Source organism: Ovis canadensis, chromosome 3, assembly GCF_042477335.2.
Source record: "Ovis canadensis isolate MfBH-ARS-UI-01 breed Bighorn chromosome 3, ARS-UI_OviCan_v2, whole genome shotgun sequence".
Classification (NCBI taxonomy): Eukaryota; Metazoa; Chordata; class Mammalia; order Artiodactyla; family Bovidae; genus Ovis; species Ovis canadensis.
Window position 1 is genome coordinate 186,371,868 of NC_091247.1, and position 22,227 is coordinate 186,394,094.

General features: G+C 47.8%; 1 protein-coding gene across 1 annotated transcript in view; it reads right to left on the reverse strand.

The window, feature by feature from the left end:
- CACNG2 (calcium voltage-gated channel auxiliary subunit gamma 2) overlaps positions 1–13,313 on the reverse strand; it is a 116,446-nt gene extending 103,133 nt beyond the window's left edge. Inside the window, exon 1 of the mRNA XM_069586481.1 lies at positions 13,103–13,313. Coding sequence (XP_069442582.1) covers positions 13,103–13,313 — 211 coding nt within the window. The remainder of the gene's footprint in view (positions 1–13,102) is intronic.
- Between the last annotated feature and the right edge of the window lie 8,914 nt (positions 13,314–22,227).

Consider the following 22,227-nt stretch of genomic DNA (forward strand, 5'->3'; position numbering starts at 1 on the left):
CCTCCGGCAACGCCTCCACCACCCCTCTCTCCTCAGCCAGCGTGGACCACGGAACTGTCTCCCCAGTGCCTGCCATTTAGTTATTGAATAAAGCACATCACGTGGTTGGTACACGGGGTGCATTTCCCGAACTGGGGTCAAGGTCAGAAAATGTCAGCCTCTGAAACAGAAACTCCAAGGGTGGTGTGAACTGGGAGAACATCTCTTGTTTTAAGCAACAACTTCTCCTAGAGATGCGGAGTAAAGGGAAGCAGATGAGGCTCGCCTTCCATCTGAGTTTGATCAGCAAGCCCTGCTTGGGAATGTTGGGTGTTTATGCATTTATTTCCAGGTGCATGGCTTTATTCGCTGTGTTAGCTGCTATACCCAGCCTAGGCTGGTGGTATTTTGTGTACATTTTCGGAAGACAAAGACTCTGCCTGTAATTTGCCATTGGCAGAGAGGAGCCTCTACAAACTCGGATGCCTACAGAGGCCAGAGGAGGGCCGAAGCAGCCCAGTAGCCTCAGAAGATACTTGGGAGCAGCAGAGACTTTGGGGAGCCGCAGAGGACCTGCTGCATCTTAAGGGACATCAGCTGCCCTGCTCCTGTTGTTTGTTGCCAAGCAGGAAGGGGGCCCAGGGTTACAAAACTCTGTTTTCTCAGGCCTCAAGGGAGGCCAGAGACAGGTTGTTTTTTTTTTTTTTTTTTAATAGGAAACGTCTTGATTTGTAGAACATTTTGAGGGCCAAACACAATTCACTTGCAGGTCACTCTTTGCAACTTTTGTTATCATCAATAATAAACACCCTAGTGATAACAGCATCTGGCACTTATTGAGTGTTTACTATATGCCAGCACCCTGTTAAGCACTTCACATGGAGCATCTTCCTAAAATTTCACAACCAGCCCAAGTGTGAGATACAATTTTCCCCACTTAGACATGAGAAACTGACTTAGGGAAGGGAACATTGCTTGGTCAAGATCACACAGAACTGGTAAGTGACAAGGTTGGGATTTGAACCCAGGCTGTCAGATATCAGAACTGGCACAAACTCCAGGCCTGGCTACAACATAATGCTGATTATGTTCATTATGATGATGCTAGGGGGAATCTGAGATTCAACACATAACAAAATCTAGCACCTACTATGTGCCAGGCCCCAAAGTTAAAGGTATCACCTTCTTCCTGGGGCAAATGTCTCCTGTTTGTCCCGTCTCAGTGAAGGTCACTCACTGTCACACTTTGCTCAACACAAGTGACAGTACTAGGTCCTATGGATCCTCTGATGTCTGTTCCCTTGATCGCCAGCCCCCCGGCCCACCCCTGCCCTCCCCATCTGAGGTCACCTGCGTCATTACTTGCTGGGCTGTGCAGCCTTCTCCTTTCTGGACTCCCTACTCCATCCTCCTCTTCTTCCCATTTTTACATCACACAACTTCCTGAGCCATCCTCCTAAAATGCACATCTAATTATATCATTCCCTTGGGAAAATTCTCCTCTTAGACCTCTTTGCAAGTGAACCATCCCTTCATGATGTGGTCTCTGTCTAAAGTCAAACCTCAGTATTAATACCTTCTCCTACCTCCCCTCCCACACTTGTTCCTCCAGCAATACTAGAACCTTCATGTGGTCCCCCAAACACCCCATGCCCTCTCACATCTCTTCCTGAAACAATCTCTCCACTCCTGGGTGTTCTTGCTTGAGTCCTCCAATCCCCCACTGGGGCATAAGGCCCCTGAAGGCAGGGGTGGTATCTGAGCACTTTTGTAAGCCCAGAGCGTAGGGGGGTAACTGACACACAGCCGTGACTGAGTACATTCTGTTGAAGAAATGGACTTGGGGACTCATGGTCTGGAGGTGGAGGCAAAAATGGAAACAGGCAACAGAAAAGATGGAAGATGCTGCATTGGAGACATGCAGAGATGCCTAAGAAGGAAAGAGGGAGGGAGTGTGAACCAGGTGGGAGCAGGGTGGGAGGTGGCAGAGCTAAGCCCTGAAGGAAGACAAGTGGGATGTGGTTGGAAATGGCCCTCTAGGCAGAAGGGTGGGGAGAAAGAATATATGTATACCTTCACCTCCTCCCCCTCCATGAACTAGAAAGGGGGTTGTCTATGCATTTTGAGGCATCCTTCTGTACTCTAAACAGTGGGAAAACCTGGCAGGCCCTTCACTTCTCCCCAGTCTGCCCCAGGTAATAAGCATATGCTAATTTAAGCTTCAAAGTTTTGAACACTTCATCACGCATGAATTACAAATAGCAATTTCTGCTTAGCCTTGTCTTCAATTTCTCAAAGTAATTTATTTACAGATTTGGGGGCCAGGGGAAAATTGTAAATATAATGAGTGTAATAGAAGCCGTGCACAGGTTTTTGGGTTGGACAGGTTTGGGTTGGAATCCCAGCTCTGCCACTTGCTGTGTGACCTTGGACAAGTCACTTAATTTTTCTGATTCTCTTAAGATGGAGATAGTGGATATCATAGCACATATCTTCAGAACTGTGAAGATTAAGTAAGAGCAACCCTGGGAAACACCTAAATAATGCTCAGCACACAGGAAGCATTCAAGGAATGATTAGTTATTATTATTGTTATTATTAGTGAGAAAATGATGCCAGAGAGTTGTTTTTCAGGATTACTTTCTTTGCAAAATACTTTGGAGGAAAATTGAGGAAGAGAGGTCTCAGCTATAGGGAAAATTCAAGAAGGATAAAGAATAAGATTCGTGCAGAGATAACAGTTTGAGGGGGAAATGTGGCAGAAAAGAAGGAATGATCCTTTATGCCCAGAAAGTGAAAGAAGAGAGAATGGGGCAAAACTGAGATAAAGAAGGGTCTAGGGATCAACGACAGCTGGTCACCAGTGAGTTTTGCCCAGCGGCAAGGCCAGAGAAAGAGACTGGTGCTGGGGTATGTAAACTGCACAGTGGATGGTTGGCAAACAAGATGTTGAACCATTCAATGAGGCCACGGCAAGAGTGCACCTGCGATCTCGCACCTAATCCGTGGCATTCTTGTTTGCAGCTGGAAGACTACCCAAGGTCAAGTGAGTTCAGGAAAGAGTGAATAAATACAGTGTCCATAAGGAGAAAGGGGAGGTAGCTCCTCTGAGGCCAACTCAAGGCAGCTACGTTGGTACCTCTGAGCCAGGCGATAAACATATGAGGATTTGGATTGAGAGAAAAGGTGATAGTCGCCCAGAAGGGAACAGGCTCGTGGTGGCTTATCAGCTTCCGGAAGCTTTGTGGCAGAGCTGTGGCCCCGAAGATGCTCCAAGAGCATCCCAGGTTGCGGGGTGTGTGGGAATCCCCTTCCTGTTCTCAAGGGCCTTTCAGCCAAACCTCAGAGAGATGACTGTCAAGACGAGTCAAGAGGCATTTTTAAGAGTCCACCTCCCTCCCCTGTGGCCTTCCCTGGTGGCACAGTGGTAAAGAATCTGCCTGCCAATGCAGGGACACATGTTTGATTCCTGGGTTGGGCAAGATCCCCTGGATTAGGACATGGCAACCCACTCCAGTATTCTTGCCTGGGAAATCCCATGGACAGAGGAACCTGGTGGGCTGCAATCCATGAGGTCACAAAGAATTGGAAGGACTGAGTGTGTGTGCACACACACCATACACACACACACACACAGCTTCCCCTGATGGGAGGTCCCTGAGGGTAGGCACTATTGCCTTAATGATTTACTCAACATTTAGCTCCTAAACACTCTTTGTGCCAAGGCTGACACACCCCCAGCCCTCGCAGTGCTCACAGGCTTCTAGAGGGACACAGAGCCGTAAGCAAGTAAATGCTAAAAAGAAAAGTCAATATTAAGATGTTAAAGAAGGGAATAAAATCGGGTATCAGGATGGTGGGCTACCTTAGATGGGATGGTCCGGAAGACTCCCCTAGAAGGAGAAGATGATGTTGATCATTTTTTGCATCCCTGTAGCCCCAGGGAGAAGGAAATGGCAACCCACTCCAGTGTTCTAGCCTGGAGAATCCCAGGGATGGGGGAGCCTGGTGGGCTGCCATCTATGGTGTCGCACAGAGTCAGACATGACTGAAGTGACTTAGCAGCCCCAGGGCCCAGCCCAGTAAAGGCTTGTTCTGCTGGGAAGGCAGGGCCTTGAAGCACCTTGATTGTCTTCAACACACCACTTACAATCTTCTCTCTGTGCCCCCTTTCTCTCTCTTCACTACAGCTAGCTTAGGGCGCGTCATCTGGCCTTCTGCTCTGCTTGCCCTTCTCAGTTTAATTTCACCGCTCTGCCAGGCTGGGATCCCACCCATTAGGGTCATGACGGCCAGCGATCTCACGAATGAGCAAAGCCACCTGTGACCATCCCTCGCTTGCCATCTCTCTGGGTCCCCTTTCCTTCCATGATGAAACATAAACTATTCCACAAGAGCCATTTCTGTCCCCGTGGGGTCCCATCCCCTTTGCCCGCCTCCCCCCGCCCCAGCCCCCCGAGTCCCAGCCTTCTGTGCTCCAGCCACACAGGACTGTTGGCCTGGCTGCTCAGGTGTCTGCGCTTCTGCACTTGCCGTTTCTTCTGTCTGAGGCACACTTCCTCTCCCCAGCTAGCACATTCCCATGCATCCTTCCGAACCCTGTCATCCCTGGATCCCCTTCTCCCCAGTCTCCATGCTCCCAGAACGCTCTGAGCTTAGGCTCCTTGCTGCTTCGTCATCATTGTCTGCTCACTGGTCTGTCTTCTCTTCTAGATTAGAAGTTCCTTGAGGGTAGATGGTGCTATTGCCTCTGTCCTAGCTGCTCACACAGTACCTGGCAAGGACTCAGGGAGCAGTTGTGGAGCAGAGATCAACAATCACCCTTTTCCTTGTAAAAAATGTGCTTGTAAGACCACACACTTCTCCAAGCTGCTTCTTGAGTCACAGGACAGACACTAAGGGCACCGGAGAAATCCCTTGGGCTCTCCCAACACCTTGCCTGCATCTCTGTCTGCCAGCAAGACAGCCATACCATCTTCCTTTGATTTCCAAGGTACATATTTTAAATTTAAAGTTTTCTGAAATTAAAGTGTGTTTTACAACTGGTGTTATATTAAATCTGTTTTCCCCTGCCCTGAAAGCTGTTTAAGTAGCTAGTTCATTTTTTATAACCAATGGCATCAGTACTGGGAGATCAGAGCCCTTTATACCCGCAGGGAAAAGGACCAGGGTCCTGGCGAGGGCAGGGAGCTCACTGGCGATCCCACAAGGGCTGACATGCATTCCTTGGCCTTGGGGAGCACAGTTCACATCTTTCTAGTCTCATTCCTATTTTCAAAAAGTCTGGAGGATTTAACTGAGCCTCATTCCAATTCCAGCTCAAATCCTCGATGATCCTAACTGATTGTTAGAGACGTCTCAGAGAAACTCAGGGAATCTCTCTGAGTTTGTGGGAGGGTGATAAGCTGAGGCGGCAGCAGGCTGTGCCACATGTCTTGTGTGAAATGGAGTCATTCTGTAGATGCCTGTTCTTTGGGATTTCCTGATGGGACTTGCCCTCGGCTCCTGAGGGGAGGAGGTGGGTCTTGTTCACTTCTGCCTCCCTGTGCCCACCTACCATCAACACCTCCAGTAAGCATATTTTGAATTTCTTTGTTTGGAGTTGAATCAATCTGTTTCTTCCCTTCCCTGGGCTGTCATAAGTTTTCAGGCCACAGAGCCCACCACACTCAGATCTGGGTGGGATTGGGAAAGTGAAGAAAGTGAAAGTCGCTCAGTTGTGTCCAACTCTTTGCGACCCCATGGACTATAGAGTTCATGGGATTCTCCAGGCCAGAATACTGGAGTGGGTAGCCGTTCCCTTCTCCAGGGGATCTTCCCAACCCAGGAACTGAACGCAGATCCCACACATTGCAGGCAGATTCTTTACCAGTTGAGCCATGGGAAGAGCATGACAGAGAGAAGGGAATCGTGCTCTAATCCTCACAGCTTTAGGGCAGGCATCATCAGCTCCCTTAGATAGACAGGGTGAAGGCGGTACTGATAGAATTAACTAGCTCAAGGTCACATAGCTTTTAAACAAGAAGCCGGAAGTCAAAGAGCAAAAGTCTTTCATGAGCCTAGTGAGGCTCCGCACTGTTGGGTCCTCCTTCTGCACCCCTCATTCCATCCGGCACCATCGCCACCCCCATCCCATGTCCATCTGGACCCTCTAGCCGCCCTGGCCTCCTTCCAGGACTTGCGCCTTCTCTCCCTCACTGGTCTCTGTACTTCCTGCCCTCCAACCTGAAATGTTCCTTCCTCCTCTCTTCACCCAGTGACGCATCCTTCAGACAGCCATTTACATCTCACTTCCTCAGGGGAGCCTTCTCTGATTAGATCTATCTTCATATCATAAACTCACAGTCTTATGTGACTCCCCTTGAGAGCACTATCATAGTTGTAAAATACATACATATAAGAGACACAGGTTCTATCCCTGGGTTGAGAAGATCCCCTGAAGGAAGGCAGGACAATCCACTCCAGTATTCTTGCCTGGAGAATCCCATGGACAGAGGAGCTGGGGAGCTACTTACTGTTCATAGAGTTGCAAAGAGGCAGACACAGCTGAAGTGACTTAGCATACATGTGCATATGTGTATATATATATATGTATATATATATGTATGTGTGGGTATATATATATATATATAATATATATTTGGAAGAGTCTTTGAAGTAGCATCTGTCTCTTCCAGAAGGCTCTGAGGCCAATGACCCTGAAGGGAGCTGCTGCCCACCATGACCCCAACCCTTGACCCAGCACCTGGCAAGTTGCAGGGACTCATCAAAGATTTAACCAATAAAATAAATGAATGAAGGAATTGCTTAATCTGTCACTGTAAACTAACCTGGAAACTTAAAACACGTATTTCATCTGAATATGGGAGATTTTTTTTTTATATTCAAGTCTAAAAATGACCATTGAATTTTGAACTATTTAACAATCTCCTACATTATCAGTCTGAGTACATATAGCCTCCTCCCCCACTGACCTGAAAGCTAACACTCATGGGAAGCTCTCCCCGAGGACCTGTGTGACAGACACTCTGGATGATGAACAGAGAGGAAAGCGTGGCCTGTGTCTATTTAGAGGATTTTCCCCCCTCTCCGCCCCAGCACTTCCTTCTCAGGCACTTACTTTTTTATTATCTTTCTTTGTTATTGCCCCTTGTGTGTTGAAACTCTCTCCCACTCCTTCTCCTTCCCTCTCTCCCCCTTCTTTCTGTGTTGACTCTATTGTTTATTTTTCAGAATGTCAAAAAAAAAAAAAAAAGATGTTTCAGCCACCATCACCACTAGTGTGCAATTTAAAGAACAGTCCTTTGATGATGAGAAGTGACCACCGTTCCTCAATGCCCACCCTGTAGCAGACAGTGGTGGCTTCTTCATTTGCCAGCTAAGATAGGTTGATGTTTTGTGCTATCATACTTGCTGTGGTTACAGCAACAGGCAGAACAAAGACCCCTGCCCTTATGGGGCTGACAGTCTAGTGGTGCAGGTAGATAACAAGTAGTATGAGTAAATTTCATAGTGTGCTAGAAGGTGGGACATAGTCTGTAAAAAAATGTAAAATAAAACAGAGCCAGCAGTACAATGTATGAGGTTGTTGACTGTGATTTTATACCAGGTGGTCTGGAAAGAAGGTGACAGACATTTGTGGCTTCATTCCAACCAGCTACCCTGTGAGAAGGCTGTTGGACTTCCTGTTTGTGGAAAGGGAAACTGAGGCTTGGAGAGGTCAAATGACTTGCTTCAAGCTGCACAGCTCAGAAGGTTGCAGTGCTTGAAGTGGACCCGGGTCTGTGTGGCTGCAAAATTGTGTCAGCTGCATCACACACCACAAAGCTGCCTCTGAAAACTTCCATCACTTCAGGGGACAAAAATTTGCTAGTTTTGAAAAATGCTGGCCAACATAAAACCCATGGAGAGTTTACACTGAGACACTTCCAAAACAAAAGGGCGAAACCAAAGAAGCACATGGTGGGTCCAGCCTGAAGTTCAGTGTTGTGTCTCCTCAGCCTCGTGGGAGTGAGGGGATCAGGACAGTGCTGTCACCTTGCAAGGTGTGGGCAGCCGGAAGGAGCAGCATGTCAGGGAGTCAGCAGGTCAGAACTCCGGTGTCCTGACATGCTTGGGTTGGGTGCTCAGTGAGGATACTCAGTGGGATGCAGACAGAATAGAATCAGCTGCCGACAATGAATGTGAACACGAGGCCACAGAGGCCAGGGTCTGTGCATAGAGCTCTCTGGAGCTTCCAGGATGAAAACAAGAGGCCTGGATTCAACTTCTGGATCTGCCCATGTGGTGCGGTGTTACCTGGCACCTGTAAAGTGAGGGCAGGAGGGCAGCGTGAATGGGCTGGGATTTGCAGGGCTGGTTCCTCGGTAAAGGAGTCAGGTTTGTCTTACAAGGTGAGAAGGGATAGGAATGTGAGACCTGCCTCCATGGAAAACTGCCAGTCAGAACCTAAGGGCTTGGGCAAAGTTCTTGAGGTCTAGGGAACTGGGTGGAGAAGTTTGATAAAGAATTCTGGGGAAGGTTTTGGGGAAGCTACACAGGGATGGTCTCTGATGCCTGCTCTCTGCCCGAAGTGTCTGTTCTGGTGAATATTAGGATCAAACTAGGCTTTTGCATACCTTAAACAGAAAAGGGAAGAAAATCAATGGGTTAATTTTTTTCTTCCCTGTAGAGACTGAGTGTACTGACAATTTTTCTTTAGCTAATTAGGAGCTGGGCAACCCAATGACTGACTCCTTTTGAATGTCCTTATTTTACAACAATGAATTCATGACTCATTATTATTCTTTTAAAAAAAGAAATCCCAAGACCCATATGGGAAAAAAATCTGAAGAAGGCTGGATATATGTGTATGTATAACTGAATCACTTTGCTGTATACCTGAAACTAATATAGCATTGTAAATCAACTACACTCCAATATGACATAAAAATTAAATAGAAAAGAAATTCTAGGAAAAGCAAACAAGTTATTCTGGTTTCCTCACCCCTTCCCCTCTCTTATTCTCCCTCAATAACTTGCCACATGTCCTTATGATTTTTGAATTAATTTCAATAATTTTAAGAATTTCTGCATCAGTCCATTGATACATACTTTTACTGTACCAACTGCATGCAAAGTACCTAGAAGGTGAAAATATCTTGGGAATTATGGAGTGATATGTACACAGTATGTAGGCCCATTAGTAACTTCTCAACTCAACTCTTCCACCCTTAAAGGCAAAAGTGTCCAAGAAAGGCAGCTGGCATTGCTAAAATAAAAGAGATATACTTTCCTTCTGTGGAACAAGAGAGCCGTGGCCGAACCCAGTGTGGGGCACTCGCCACCTTGCAGGCCAAGAAAACTTTATGAAATTATGAACTTGGAAAAAAGTAGTTCAAGAAAACCCAGCGACTTCTTACGCAGAGAGAATGGGGATGTAGAATGGACGGCAGAGCCCCTGTGAGTAAGCAGCTTGAGGAGGAGAAGAGAAGAAGAGAAGCTCAGAAATTCAGCAGAGGGAACCCAACAGTCTGGATGGAGAGAAAGATTACTGCTTTGCCTCAAAAAGGAAAAAGGTGAGAGAGGGAGCAGGAAGGAAGGGGGCATTTCTGTTAGGACCACAGTGTACTGTTGCTAGCTCCCCTCTGCAAGGCTGGGAATCCTCTGAGGAAGACATGGAGCCCAGACAGAGGGGAGCAGTGTACAGGAGAGAACAAACACAAAGAGTGAATTTCTTGCTGCCCCTGGAGATGATGATTTCTTTTGGGGACAACAGAGGTTAATATCCTGAGCAGCAAGCCACCGCATGGCCCAGAGACAGCATGCTTGAAACAAGCTGTTTTAGTGTCCTGTTGTAGATTTTATTGAATTCTTCTCTGAAAGGGCCAATTCATCTCTCCATTTGGAGGCTCTTTAAGCAGCTTTCCTGAGAAGTTCAAGAACTTCTCCTATCACTCTCCATTTACATGGGATCCATGAGCAGACAGACCCACCCCCCACGCCCTCAAATCCCAGTAAGGACACTAGCTTGCCAAGGGTCTCAAGTTCACACACAGAGACACTCCTGCTGCTCACTCTGCAGAGGGAGAGAAGAAAGCAGTAATTTCTTCTCGATTCCTCTCCCCCTCCTGCTGTGTCGGCCCCTAACAGGTGGTCCTGTCCCCTTCTCATGCATCAACAGACGAATTCATTTCAAAAACAGTCACGGATGCAAGGAAATGTTTTTTGATTCTTATTTTCACCAAGAAGTGAACAGAAAAAAATCATCCCTGGGGACAAAAACCCTTAATGTAAACCAGATAGCCGAAGAGACCAGAAGAAGACAGGAGGCGGTTTTTCACCTGGAGTCATTAGCAGCATCTTGGGGAGAAGACTAGAAATCTGTTCACAACTTTTTGGGTATGAGTAGGAAACATAACAAAGAGGTGATGGGAAATCTTTTCTGAAAGTACAGTTTCTCACCAAAAACAGAGGTTGGGAAAACCAGACAACTTGGTTTCCATAAAGTCTGATCCTATTCGGAATGCTCAAAACAGCAAGCACAGAAATGCCCCACAAGAACCATCTATGCCAACCTGCAGAAATAAGTACACTTATAATCTTTGGAAATCAGTGCAGTTTTTGAGAATATGTATCTTTAACACCTTCAAACCACATCCTAAGTGGCCAAGGCTCAGCTTCCTAAGGGGAGAGGGTAGTGTGTCAGGCCTACAAAACCCCATATAGACAGAGGTTTTGGAAATTAAAGGCCAGGTTGAGCTGGAGCCCTGAGTACCAACCCTTCCTGCCTGGGCTACAAGTGGAAAAGGAACAGCAATCCCCAAGGCAACTTGGCCCAGCCCCCGATACGCCTCGGTCTGGAGGCCTCAGTCCTGGGGAGAAGAGTGAAACCCTGGGCTTCTGGGAGCATCACACAATCCTTGGGACATGTTGCAATACTAACCCTTTCAGGGATGATTCTGGGAGTGAGGTGGGGTTATAGCTTGGAGAGAAAGTTGAAGGGGGTGGGCAACACATTTGGGGATGTGGACACCAAACAGATGGAATTTTAATGAAAATATTTAAGCCTTTTAACACACAAGTTATCCCAAGCCACCTCTAGTCCTCTTCCCTTACGGGAATTAGAAAAATGTTTAAAAGATTATAGTATTAAGAATTTTCAAACAAAACCCTGATAAGAAAGTATATTTATTCCAAGTCACCAATGTCTGGGAATATTTCTTCTAAAACCATGTCCTGTCTTTAATCTCTTGGCTGTATATCTTCGTCCGTCTAACTAAAATCCAAGCAAGGCAAATTGCTTCTGTGATCGTGTTCCCTAAAGCAACCCTCATTCACTTTGCTTTTCTTCTCTTTTGGAATTAAAGTCTGCCATAAATGTTTAATTAAATGGAAGTCTTTCCACTGTTAATGACTAGCTGCATGAAAGGCTCTTCATTTTTTAAAAGAGGGGTGTGTTTAAAACAGTGCCTATTAATTCCCCGATATTGATTCTCTGGCTGGGGAAGAGCATATAGTATTCAGCATAGAGCTCCTCTGCAGACTATGTTCAAGGCAGCGGTTTGGATTGAGAAAGGGCACCAAATGCAGTATGCGTCAAATAGACCATCGCTCAATGAAGTCACTTAGCTATTCAAAACATGTTCAGCCATCACTCAACCATTTGCACCAAGATTGTTGGGAGGGGGGCACGGAATTTGTGCTCTTTCCCCAGGCATAATCATTTCCCAAAGAGCAGCTTTTGCTCAGTTTGGGTTAGACTCTGGGGCCACATCAGTTCTCTTCCTCTTAGTCCGTTTCCCTCTCTTCTCCCCTGTCTCCTGGCTTCAACTCCCTGCACCACCATCCCATGTTGAGCTTAACAAACAATCCTGCAGTCCCCGCTTCCCGACGCTGCTCAAACGGCCTCCGTATTGGTTCATATCAGAAGCAAAGCACATCAGCTTTTCTTTCCACCCAGAAACATGTATCTCTCTGTGTGTATGTCTTTCTACGGGTGGCTGTAGCTTATACACAGACACAGATAGCCACTCACATGCAGCCCCTTATATTAAAGTCTGTTGCTAAATGCAGGTTGTATGACCTGCAGGAGTTTCCTGCCCCCCTCCCCGTGTTTATTAATGTGTCTCAGAGGCACATGCTTTCATCCATACCCTGATCTCCCAGCCTATCCTCTGTGGGACCGCTTTGCCCACAGCACATACACGGGCACACATGTCCCAATGACCCTGCAAGATCAAGGTAAACAGCTGACACTCCTCCCCCCCACAGCTCCCTCTTGTCCCCCCACAACCTCCCCATGCTCTCGCCTCCCTCCCAGCCTCCCTGCACAATGTCTGATTCCCAAGCTGGCTGCAATGCTGACTCTACACGCTTCTGGATAACAGACATGTCACTCTGCGTGGAAGTGAACTGGTTCTCAGCCTAACCTGCAAGCGAATTGCTGTTTATTAGAACTTGGGTTTGTTTCCTGTTAGAGAAGTATGTATTTTTAGACTTTGTAAACGTTAAAACACACATACACACGCAGCCAGTCGCCTCGAACGATATGTGTGGCTCATAGACATTACGAAATGCTCTTGAACTCAGCTTGCGATCCTGGAATAATTAGGATTTACCAAATAAGGCTTCTTAGAAACAACAGATTTTTTTTTTCAAAAAAAGGAGATTTGCAGATGATGATGTGTCTTGGACTTTTGGGGAGTAAGGGGAGGAAGAGGGGAAAGGAAGAACATTTTGGAATTCTTCATTACGAAAAGAAGAGCAATGTTGAGAGAGGCAATTGTTTTTTTATACCCTCATAGATGGACATACTACATCAAAAGGCAAATCCTAATGATTCCAAAGCAGGTGGAGCACATTTGACTTTTTAAAAACAATCTCTTGTTTTCAGCATATCATAGATTATTCCAATGAAGAAGGTTGAGGGAAGGGGGGTAGTGGAGGCTGGAGAGTTGAGTATGGTTTTTGCTTATTGATTTTCTTTCCTCTGAAACTCACCCAACCAGCCTTGATCTCTGGTGGAAGGAGTGAAGTAAGAAAATGGTGGAATGTAAAGGGGACTTATTTGGAGGCGGGTGGGGAAGGGGGAGTGAGAAAGGGAGGGGGGGTGGGGAGGGGGAGGAGATGGGAAATCAAATACCTTCTAGGCAGCAGGTTCTCCATAATCCAGAATGGGTCATAACTTCCTCGTTCTTTTTGCTGGTTTCATTCTCACTGACACTTTTGGTCTTGCAAACCCCTCTGGAGTAGAGCCAATAGTCGGTTCCCACAGCAATGGTCATCAGACTGAAGGCAGCGAAAGCACCAACCGTGGTTAAAAGCATTTGAACACCTCGATCAAACAGCCCCATAATTCTTCATTATATAAACACCCAACCGACTTCGGGTTCTCGGGAGAGTGTGTGTGAAGGTGCGAGTACTAAAGCAAAAAATAAAAATAATTCCACTACTAATATAAAGGATATATGTGTGAACAGAGGATGTGGAGAGATATAAAAAAAGGGAGGTAAGAAAAGCTCACGGAAAAGAGTGTAAATTATAAAGATCACACGGGAAGAGAGGCTTGCCTTTTGAGATCAGAAACTGTTCCAGTTGTAGTGATTAAAAAAAAAAAAAGGAAAAAATAAAAAGACACCCCCCACCCCCCCAAGTGAGATGCCTTAATCTCTTTTCCTAAAATTCTGGTCTCCAGTTTCCATATGTGATAGCTAATTTGGAGATGGCTTCCACAGTGAACCAGGGAACAGCCGCATTCTCAACACAATCTCTCATGGTCGGGACCTAGACAGTTAGAGATTGTAAAAGCCGAGATGCAACCTTCCGTCTTCGCTCTCGGCTCTGCGGCCTGCGCCATGAAAATCCTTTGCTTCGCCAGTTCTCTTCCTTGGGGGGTCTCGGGAGCTTTCGTTTCAGACCAGACTTCCCAGTATTCTGTAAGCCCTTGATCTCAGCTGAACAGGTGCGGGGGTCTCGCCTTCCATGGTTTTGCCCCGGCAGCGGCAGCGGCAGCAGCAGGGCGGGCAGGCGCGGCGGCGGCGGCGGCAGGACGAGCAGCGGCGGCGGTTATTGTTGTTGGTGGCGGTGGTAGTGTTGGCGAAGTGGGGGAGGGAGGGGGTTTCTCCCGGAGAATCGAGGCGGGTTTCCCTCCCCCTATCTGCAAAGCTCCTGGAAACAGGGGTGCCGGCGTCTTGCTGCAGGATGGGCCGCCCGCCTGCCCCCCCACCCCACTCCCGGCCGGCTCGGCCCCCGGAGGAGGCGCTCCCACCTACTGCATTACCGGGTGGTGCTGAACTGGACAGCTCCTTGCGCCGCCCGCTTCGCGCGCTCCCCGGCTCCCAGGGCGGCCCGCCAGGAGGGGGGCGCGGGCCGGAATCCTCCCTGCCCTCGGGGGCAGCAAGGCCGGGGCAGAGCGGGGGCTGCCTTTTCCTCTTTTCACCCCTCTCCCAAAATCCTGAAACGAGCGCTCTCCTGGGCTCCCGGAGCTTAGAGAAGGCGTAGCTAGAGATAGCTCTGCTCCCTCTCCCTCTCTCTCTCTCACACTCTCTCCCTTTCCCTCCCCCCTCGGTGTTTCTTCTAGCTCAGCCTCCTTCTCATTCCATCTCTACGTGCCCAGAGCTTCAAATACAATCCTCCCATCACAATCAGAGAGGCACAAAACTTCAACCAGCCGGTTCTTTGCCTGGAAGCCCTGAAAATATAACCTGGATGGGTAATTACAAACATGGTCTCTATGTGTTTTTGAAATCGTCGCTTGCACTTTGCCGTTTGGGGGATCTGTTTTGTTTTGTTAGCTGTGTCGCCTTTTGGTCGTTTCTCTTTCTTCTCTGTCTGTTTCTGGCTAACAGGGGATGTGCAGTGCACTGTGTGTGTCTCTCTGTAGTTTTCTGTAGAAATCCTGAGTCTTGCTCCTACAAGCAGACATTTTGGAAAGAATATTCATGGAAAAGGGTGCAAAAGGGTGACTGGCGGCTCGAGCTTGGGCAACGATTTTCATCTCAAGGATAAACATGTTTGCAGGGGAAATGGGTGAAATGTGAGTCCTTCTAAGTTTCCCGTGTCATTCGTAAACTGGGTGGAAAGAGATAAAATCTTCCTGCTGTGAATACGGAAACACATTATAACTCTCCCCTTTTCCTCAACAGAACCATTATCTTGGGTTAATTACAGCATCATCTCTTGTTTCTGTATGTGCAAGTTTTCCTTAATGTGACCCGTGGAAAAAGAAGCTCATCAGATTCCTGCTGGTAGTGATTATGTTTCTCTCTGATCAGTTGCCTAGTTAGGGGAGGGAGAGCACATGAGGCATGATGTAGATGCAGTTTTAATTTGTTGGGGGAGGAGTCTAGAGAGAGTTGTGCCTGCCTCTGATGGGTCAGTGGGATTAGAGATGTTTCCATTTCATAGCTCACCTATTCTGTACTTTGTTTTCTGTTCTTCTGTTTTTGTCTGGAGATAATTTGCTCGACAGTTTCTCAGTGATCTGGTGATTATCAAAGAGTATACAAAAGATGACTGAACTCAAAACAGACTTTTTTGAGTATTGTCTAATGTTTTTCCCTTTGCCCAGAATTGTTCTGCAGATATGGCCAGTACTGTAGAGGCGGGGGGCAGTATAGAAAAACTACCTGTTTCTCCATCCTCCATAAAATGTCCTTCTCTCACTCTCTCTTCCCTTCTCAGAAGGAAAGAACTCCTATGATGGGTAGTCACTGGGCTCCTGTTACCTTGAAGAGAGTCCTGGTGTCCGGAGAACATTCAGCTACCTCTGCTAAGATACCTTTAGGGTATAGCCCGAAATACTTTTTTGAACTGAGGTTTCTCCATTTGTTTTCTTGCCCTTTGGTTGGGGATGGCAATTGGGATGGGAGAGGCACTGGTATGCTGACCTCACTCAGCAGGGAGTCTAGCAAGTTCAGCCAGTGGTTCAAGTGAGTGATTTCCTTGGCTCCCTTCCTTCAGGAAAAAGTGAGGGGCAAGTAGGAAATTCTCTTCAACAGGCTAGGCCTTTTGAGGGGAGTGGAGGGAGGTATGGGTGTAGCCACAGGATCCTGAGAGGCTTGCTCTCACTTACTTCTCTCATCTTGGTTGCTTTTGACCTAAGAAGTCCCTTCAAACTGGAGATAGACCCCTCCTTCTTACTGCTCCCCCATTCTTTTCAGATCAACCCTTGAATCTTGTTGCTCAAACAGAATTAGTAACAGAGGCTCAAAAGCTTCTGTTTATCCACAGAAGGAGCTAACATCTTAGCCACTGTGGCTGCAGCTTTAGAAACATTTGATTAATCTTCTAGCCAGATAATCATTGAGTCAGGAGGTGAAAGAGGGGACAGAACAGCTTTAGGTTGATGGTGTGGAGGGAACAGACACTTCTGGAGACAGAACACCCTGGGAGCAATGCTAGCCTCTGCTACTTGATAATTGCATGATCCAAACAAGTCGGCTTCCTAGAGCCTCAGTTTTACCATATGTGAAATGAACATATTAAGTTGTTCCCAGTTACAGCCGCCAGCCTGCTCAGCTTCTACCATCCCATTTGTAACACTTTATTTAGTGCTTGTGTCAGCTCTCCCACTGACCTGTGAACACTTTGAGGTCCATAGTTGTGTCTTGTTCCCCATCATATTTTTGGCATCTAGTGCGGGGCTTGATACTTAATAGATACTTGATAAATAAAGGCCAAGTGATACCAGTGAGTTTTAAATGGTGTACCTGATCATTAGTAGGCATTCAATAAATGTGGCTTGACTCTCATTTATCCTTCCCCCCATTTACATCCAGATTGGTCTCCAGCTTCTTCTTCCATCTAACTCATGTACCATTCCCCTCCCTGCTCCCCTTAACCTAGTTCTAGTTTGGAGGTCTCTTCTGAAGACAAGGCAAGGCTACCCAGGAAGAACTGGCTTGGTGCAAACCCTGGTAGATGCTTTGGATCCACCAGGCACACACACTTAGCAGCTGCTGAATGGATGCTCTTAGGGGAGCAGCTTTGTAAGCCTGCAGTTGGTGACTTGGTGAGGGCTTAGAGGAAATTAGCTGAAATGCCACAGGCCTATTTTGAGCTCCTTTTTTGATGGAGTGGAAATAACATGGGATTTGGGCACAGCAGACCTGGCCTTGAAGCACAAGGCTGCTATTTCCTCATTGTGTGACCTTGAACAGACATTTAACCTCTCTGGAAATCTCTCTTCATTTGTCAAGGAGGACCACTGGCAGGGGCCTTACAGTGTGGTTGTTAGTGTTATGTGTAAATAGCATGACCATAGCTAACATGCCAGGCACTGATCTAAGCTGAAGTCCACAACAATCCTATGATAAAGGAACCATTTTACAGATGGGGAACCTGAGTCACATAATGGTTTAAGCATCTAGCCTGAGGTTGTGAGTGACAGTGAGGGAGTGGCAGAGCTGAAGGTCTAACCTAGTACCAGGCAGGGGGCCTAGATCTTAACTTCAGTGTCTTGACTCTAGATATAAGCTTTTTGAATAAGGATATCACACCAAGGCTATTTGCTTCTCAACTACAGATTTGGCAAGGATTTAAGGGAGTAACTTCTAGGTGCCAGGTGTTTTCACACAATTTCTCACACTTGCCATTCCAACAACCCTGCAAATGCCTATTGCTCACTATCTTACCTTACAGGTGAGGAAACAAAGTCAGAGAGGTCATAAGTCAAGTCCCAAGGTCACATATCAAATTAAGTAGAGATCTGAACATTTTGCACTGCTTCACATTCTACTAGATCCAAGTCTCATAGTTATTCATTTGTTCATTCAACAAATCAAGTACCTACTATGTGTCAGGTATGTATAGTAGATTTCCTGGACAAGTTGAGTAGGACAGACATGATCCCTTCCTCCAAGTACCTGAAGACAGGCAGAAGGAGCAGACAGGGGAGGAAGAGCCACACTGAAGGGAAGAGGAAGTTAGGTGAGGGGTGCTGTGGGGCCATGGAGCAGGGAGACTAAACCCAACCTAGCGGGTGCAGGACATCCTCCTGGGGGGACAGGATATTTAAATTGAGATTAACTCAAAGTCAGCTAGGCTGAGATGGGAGTGGGAGGGTGCAGGGGAGCTGAGAAGAGGAAGGGCATTCCAGACTGAGGGAACAGCATATGCCAAGGTGCAGAAGTGTGTACAGGTGGGAAAAGAGGATTGGCTAGTTTTAGGGAAAAGATGCCAAGTGATTTAAAGACCATGATGGGGAATGTTTTAGGCTAAGAGCCTGTAGGACTTCCCTGGTGGTTCAGACGGTAAAGCATCTTGCTTACGATGTGGGAGATCTGGGTTCAATCCCTGGGTGGGGAAGATCCTCTGGAGAAGGAACTGGCAACCTGCTCCAGTTCTCTTGCCTGGAAAATCCCATGGAGGGAGGAGCCTGGTAGGTTACAGTCCATGGGGTCACAAAGAGTTGGACACGACTGAGCGACTTCACTTTCACTGGAGGCCATGGAAGTTTGGCTGAAGCATAAGAAGCCACTCTGAGGAGGCTGGTGTGGTAGGAAGTGTGAGAAGCAAACCTGGAGGCAGGCAGACAGCAGGGCAACTATTGCTGGGATCCAAGCTAGAGATGATGGTGGCCTGGACCAGGAAGTGGCAATGGGGAAAAAAGAAATGAGAGTGTTGGGGGTGTTGGGGAGAAAACTGATGAATATTGGCGTACACAACTGAGATGCGTTACTTTGAGGAAAAAGTAGGTTGGAGCTTGTGGGGGCTGCGGGGAGCAGAGGAGATTGAGAATTCTGCTTTGGTCACGTGCACAGTTTTGCTTCATACTACCGCCTCTTCACTCCTGCTCCCGTTCTATCTCGTCTCAGCATGTGAATGAATTAATCAAGAATAGAAATCATTCATTCAATTACATTCTACCCTCACTAGAACGAAGCCTCACGAAGGCAGGAATTTCAGTCTGCTGCGTCTCCTTGTATTGAAATTTCCAACACTTAGAACAGTCCCTAGCACAGAGCAGCCATCTTATAAAAACAAATCACTTCTTCTCACGTGCCTGCTCTGTGCCAGGCAATGTGCTGAAGTGCCAGGGAGGCAGATGAGATGAAAACACCCAAATCAGGGAGACTGTTGAGCAGGCAGCGAATTTCCAAGGCAGTGTGACCGAGGCCCCGGAAGATCGAGGGTGTCTGGTGCTCTCTCCTCTGTGTGCTCACAGCTCCCATGCTTCTGCTCTTGGGCACTTCTCTCTGGGTTTGGAATTTCTGTTTAAGGATTGGCACATAGTGAGTTCACAGTACATATCTGATAAATGAATGAACAAAAAGGAGACATGTGCTATGGGCTTCCCAGGTGGCACTAGTGGTAAAGAACCCCCCTGCCAGAGCAGGAGACAAGAGACCCAGGATTGATCCCTAGGTCGAGAAGAACCCCTGGAGGAGGGCATGGCCACCCACTCCAGTATTCTTGCCCGGAGAATTCTGTGGAGAGAGGAGCCTGGCGGTCCACAGTCCATAGGGTTGCACAGAGTCGATGCAATTGAAGCGACTTAGCAGGCACATGCTGTGAAAGTCCAGGATGAGAAACCATTTATTTCTGTCTTGTTGGACTTCCCTGGTGGCTCAGATGGTAAAGTGTCTGTCTACAATGCAGGAGACCCGGGTTCGATCTCTGGGTCAGGAAGATCCTCTGGAGAAGGAAATAGCAATCCACTCCAGTACTGCTGCCTGGAAAATCCCATGGACAGAGGAGCCTGGTAGGCTACGGTCCACGGGGTCGCAAAGAGTTGGACATGACTGAGCGACTTCACTTTCACTTTTCAGGTCCCAGAAGGCTTTGGTGACAAGCTCATGGTGAAGGCCAGGAGAAAAGGTCTCAGTTGGTCAAGGAATAGAGGAGGGTGCTACAAGCAGGGGAACAAGATGTGCAAGTGCAGAGATCTGAAGCAGGATGAGGAATCCCAAGGAGGCTGGATGACTGATGGGGATGGACAGGGAGGCTGGGGTGAGTCCAGAGAGATGCGGTGCGTGGGGTGCTGAGCCATCTGTGGGAGTCGCTGTCCTCACCTGGCAGGGGCAATGAAGTGGGAAGAGAACAGGCCGTGAAGTCAGATGGACCTGGGTTTGAATCTCAACTTTTGCTGCGTGACCTTGTGACCTCGGGTTGTTATCTGGCCCCTTCCCCTGAGCTTCTTCACCTGTAAATGGGGCGATAGATGCCTCGTTCTTCCCGCCTCGAGTGCTTTGCACTTGCTGCTCCCTGTGCTGGGTGCTGTCCTCTCTGGAGGCTGGACCCCTGGCTCATCACTCAGGTCTTAGCTGAAATATCACCCCCAGAGAGGCACTGCTGGTCACATAATTTAAAATGTCACTCTTATGACGTTGACCTGCTTTGTTTTCATCACCGTGCTTGTTACAACTTGACATTCTCTTGTTTATTATCTGAAATCTCTCCCCCACCCACCCACCCTCCTGGGATGTCAGATCACACGTGTCTCATTCATTGCAGTATCCCCAGTGCCTAAAGGGCCTGAAATATTGTAGGTGCTCAGTGAATGGTTTTTGAATGAATGAATAAGGTGAGGGTCATGGGGTTTCCCTGGTGGCTCAGATGGTAAAGAATCTGCCTGCAGTTTGAAAGACTGGGATTTGATCCCTGGGTCAGGAAGATCCCCTGGAGAAGGAAATGGCAACCTGCTCCAGTACTCTTGCCTGGAAAGTCCCAAGGACAGAGGGCCCTGGTGGGCTGCATTCCATGGGGTGGCAGAGCTGGACACAACCAAATGACTAACACTTTCATGGGGATTAAATAAGATATAAGCATTTGGCAAATAGTAGGGGCAGGTCTCTGAAAGCCGCTGGCACTTGGCAGGTGGAGGTGAGGTGAGGAGGCAGCTGGGAAAGGTGAAGGTGGCCCCTGAGATGCTGTGGGAGGACCGGGAGTGGACAGAGGGTAAGGCAGTACCAGAGTCAGACCTGCAGGCAGGCACTGGCCTCATTTCCCATGTTGCGCCTCCCGGGCCTCCTCTGCTCTCTTGACCCCACATCCAGCCCACCGTGGACCACCAGAAGCTTCCAGCCCACCTAGCTATTTAGCCCCAGGTTGGAGCATCAGCAGCAGAGAGGCTCCGATGGGGCTGTGAGGCTCTGGGACTGGGAGGAAAGGAGATGCTAGGAGACATGGCAGGTTTTACTCCTTGCAGAGGAGACAGCAGCCGAGGAAGCCTGAGGGAGGCTTGAGTGTCAGGGAGACACTGAGCAGCCTCAGTGTCTGCTGCCAGGGGGCTGGGAGAGTGGGGCAGAGCTGCAGGGTGAGTTCTGAACCTGGTGAGAACCAGAAGCTGAAAATCCATGTGTAGAGGTGCTCATGACAAGAATTCCCACAGCAAAGTAGCTTTCTCATGGAGACTCCAACCCCAGTTTGAGCTCTGAATCAGTCTGATGCTTCTTCCCCTATTCCCCACCTCTGGGGCTGGTGTAGGGTTTCACCAGGAGCTGAGCTACAGCAAAGAAAATCATGATAGAAAGTTGATAATAATGTCACAGAATAAAATAAAGAGGACACATAAAGATGCAGAGGAGAAACAAGAAACAATGTTAAAGGGCTTGGGGAGGGAGAAAAGGTGATTTCCAGTGACTTTCAGGGGAGGAGGAATCCAGTGGTGGATGAAGAAAGTGAGATGAAGGCAGTGCATTTGGGTAAGTTTGGGAGGCGCTAGAGAATGGGTCTTGAATGTCTTACGTGACCAGGCTCAGCCACCTTACGGCCTCTCCTCACCTCACACTCTCCTTTCCTACCTTCCTCTCCTTCAACCAGGCTCCTATGCCAGATTCCATGGCCCCATGCCTATCCCATGGCCTTTGTATCACAGTCCCTCTGCCTGGAATACTCATCTCTTGGCAGCTGGTTCAATCCTTTATTACTGCAGGAGTCTGCTCAACTGACCACTGGATAAAAAAGAGCCCACCTGCCCCTCCTCCATCATCCTCATTTCTTACCTGTTTAATTTCTCTCCTTAACCCTTCACAGCCCTCTTCACCTCACATATGTATTTTCTTATTTATAGTGTACGGGTAGGGGTTTGGTTGCATTGCTATTATATTCCCTGCCTCTCACATGGGGTCTGGCACATAGTAGGTGCTCATTAAATAAGCGTGGACTATACAGTAAAACCCCTGGGTCAGGGACATGGAAGTTCATGCAGGTAAGAGGAATAAGGAAACGGGGACCAGTTGGTCTCCTCTCTTCTGGGGAGAGCTGGCTTGGAACGCCGCACAAGGATGCTGACAATATCTTCAGAAAAAGATGCTGGAGGTTTCT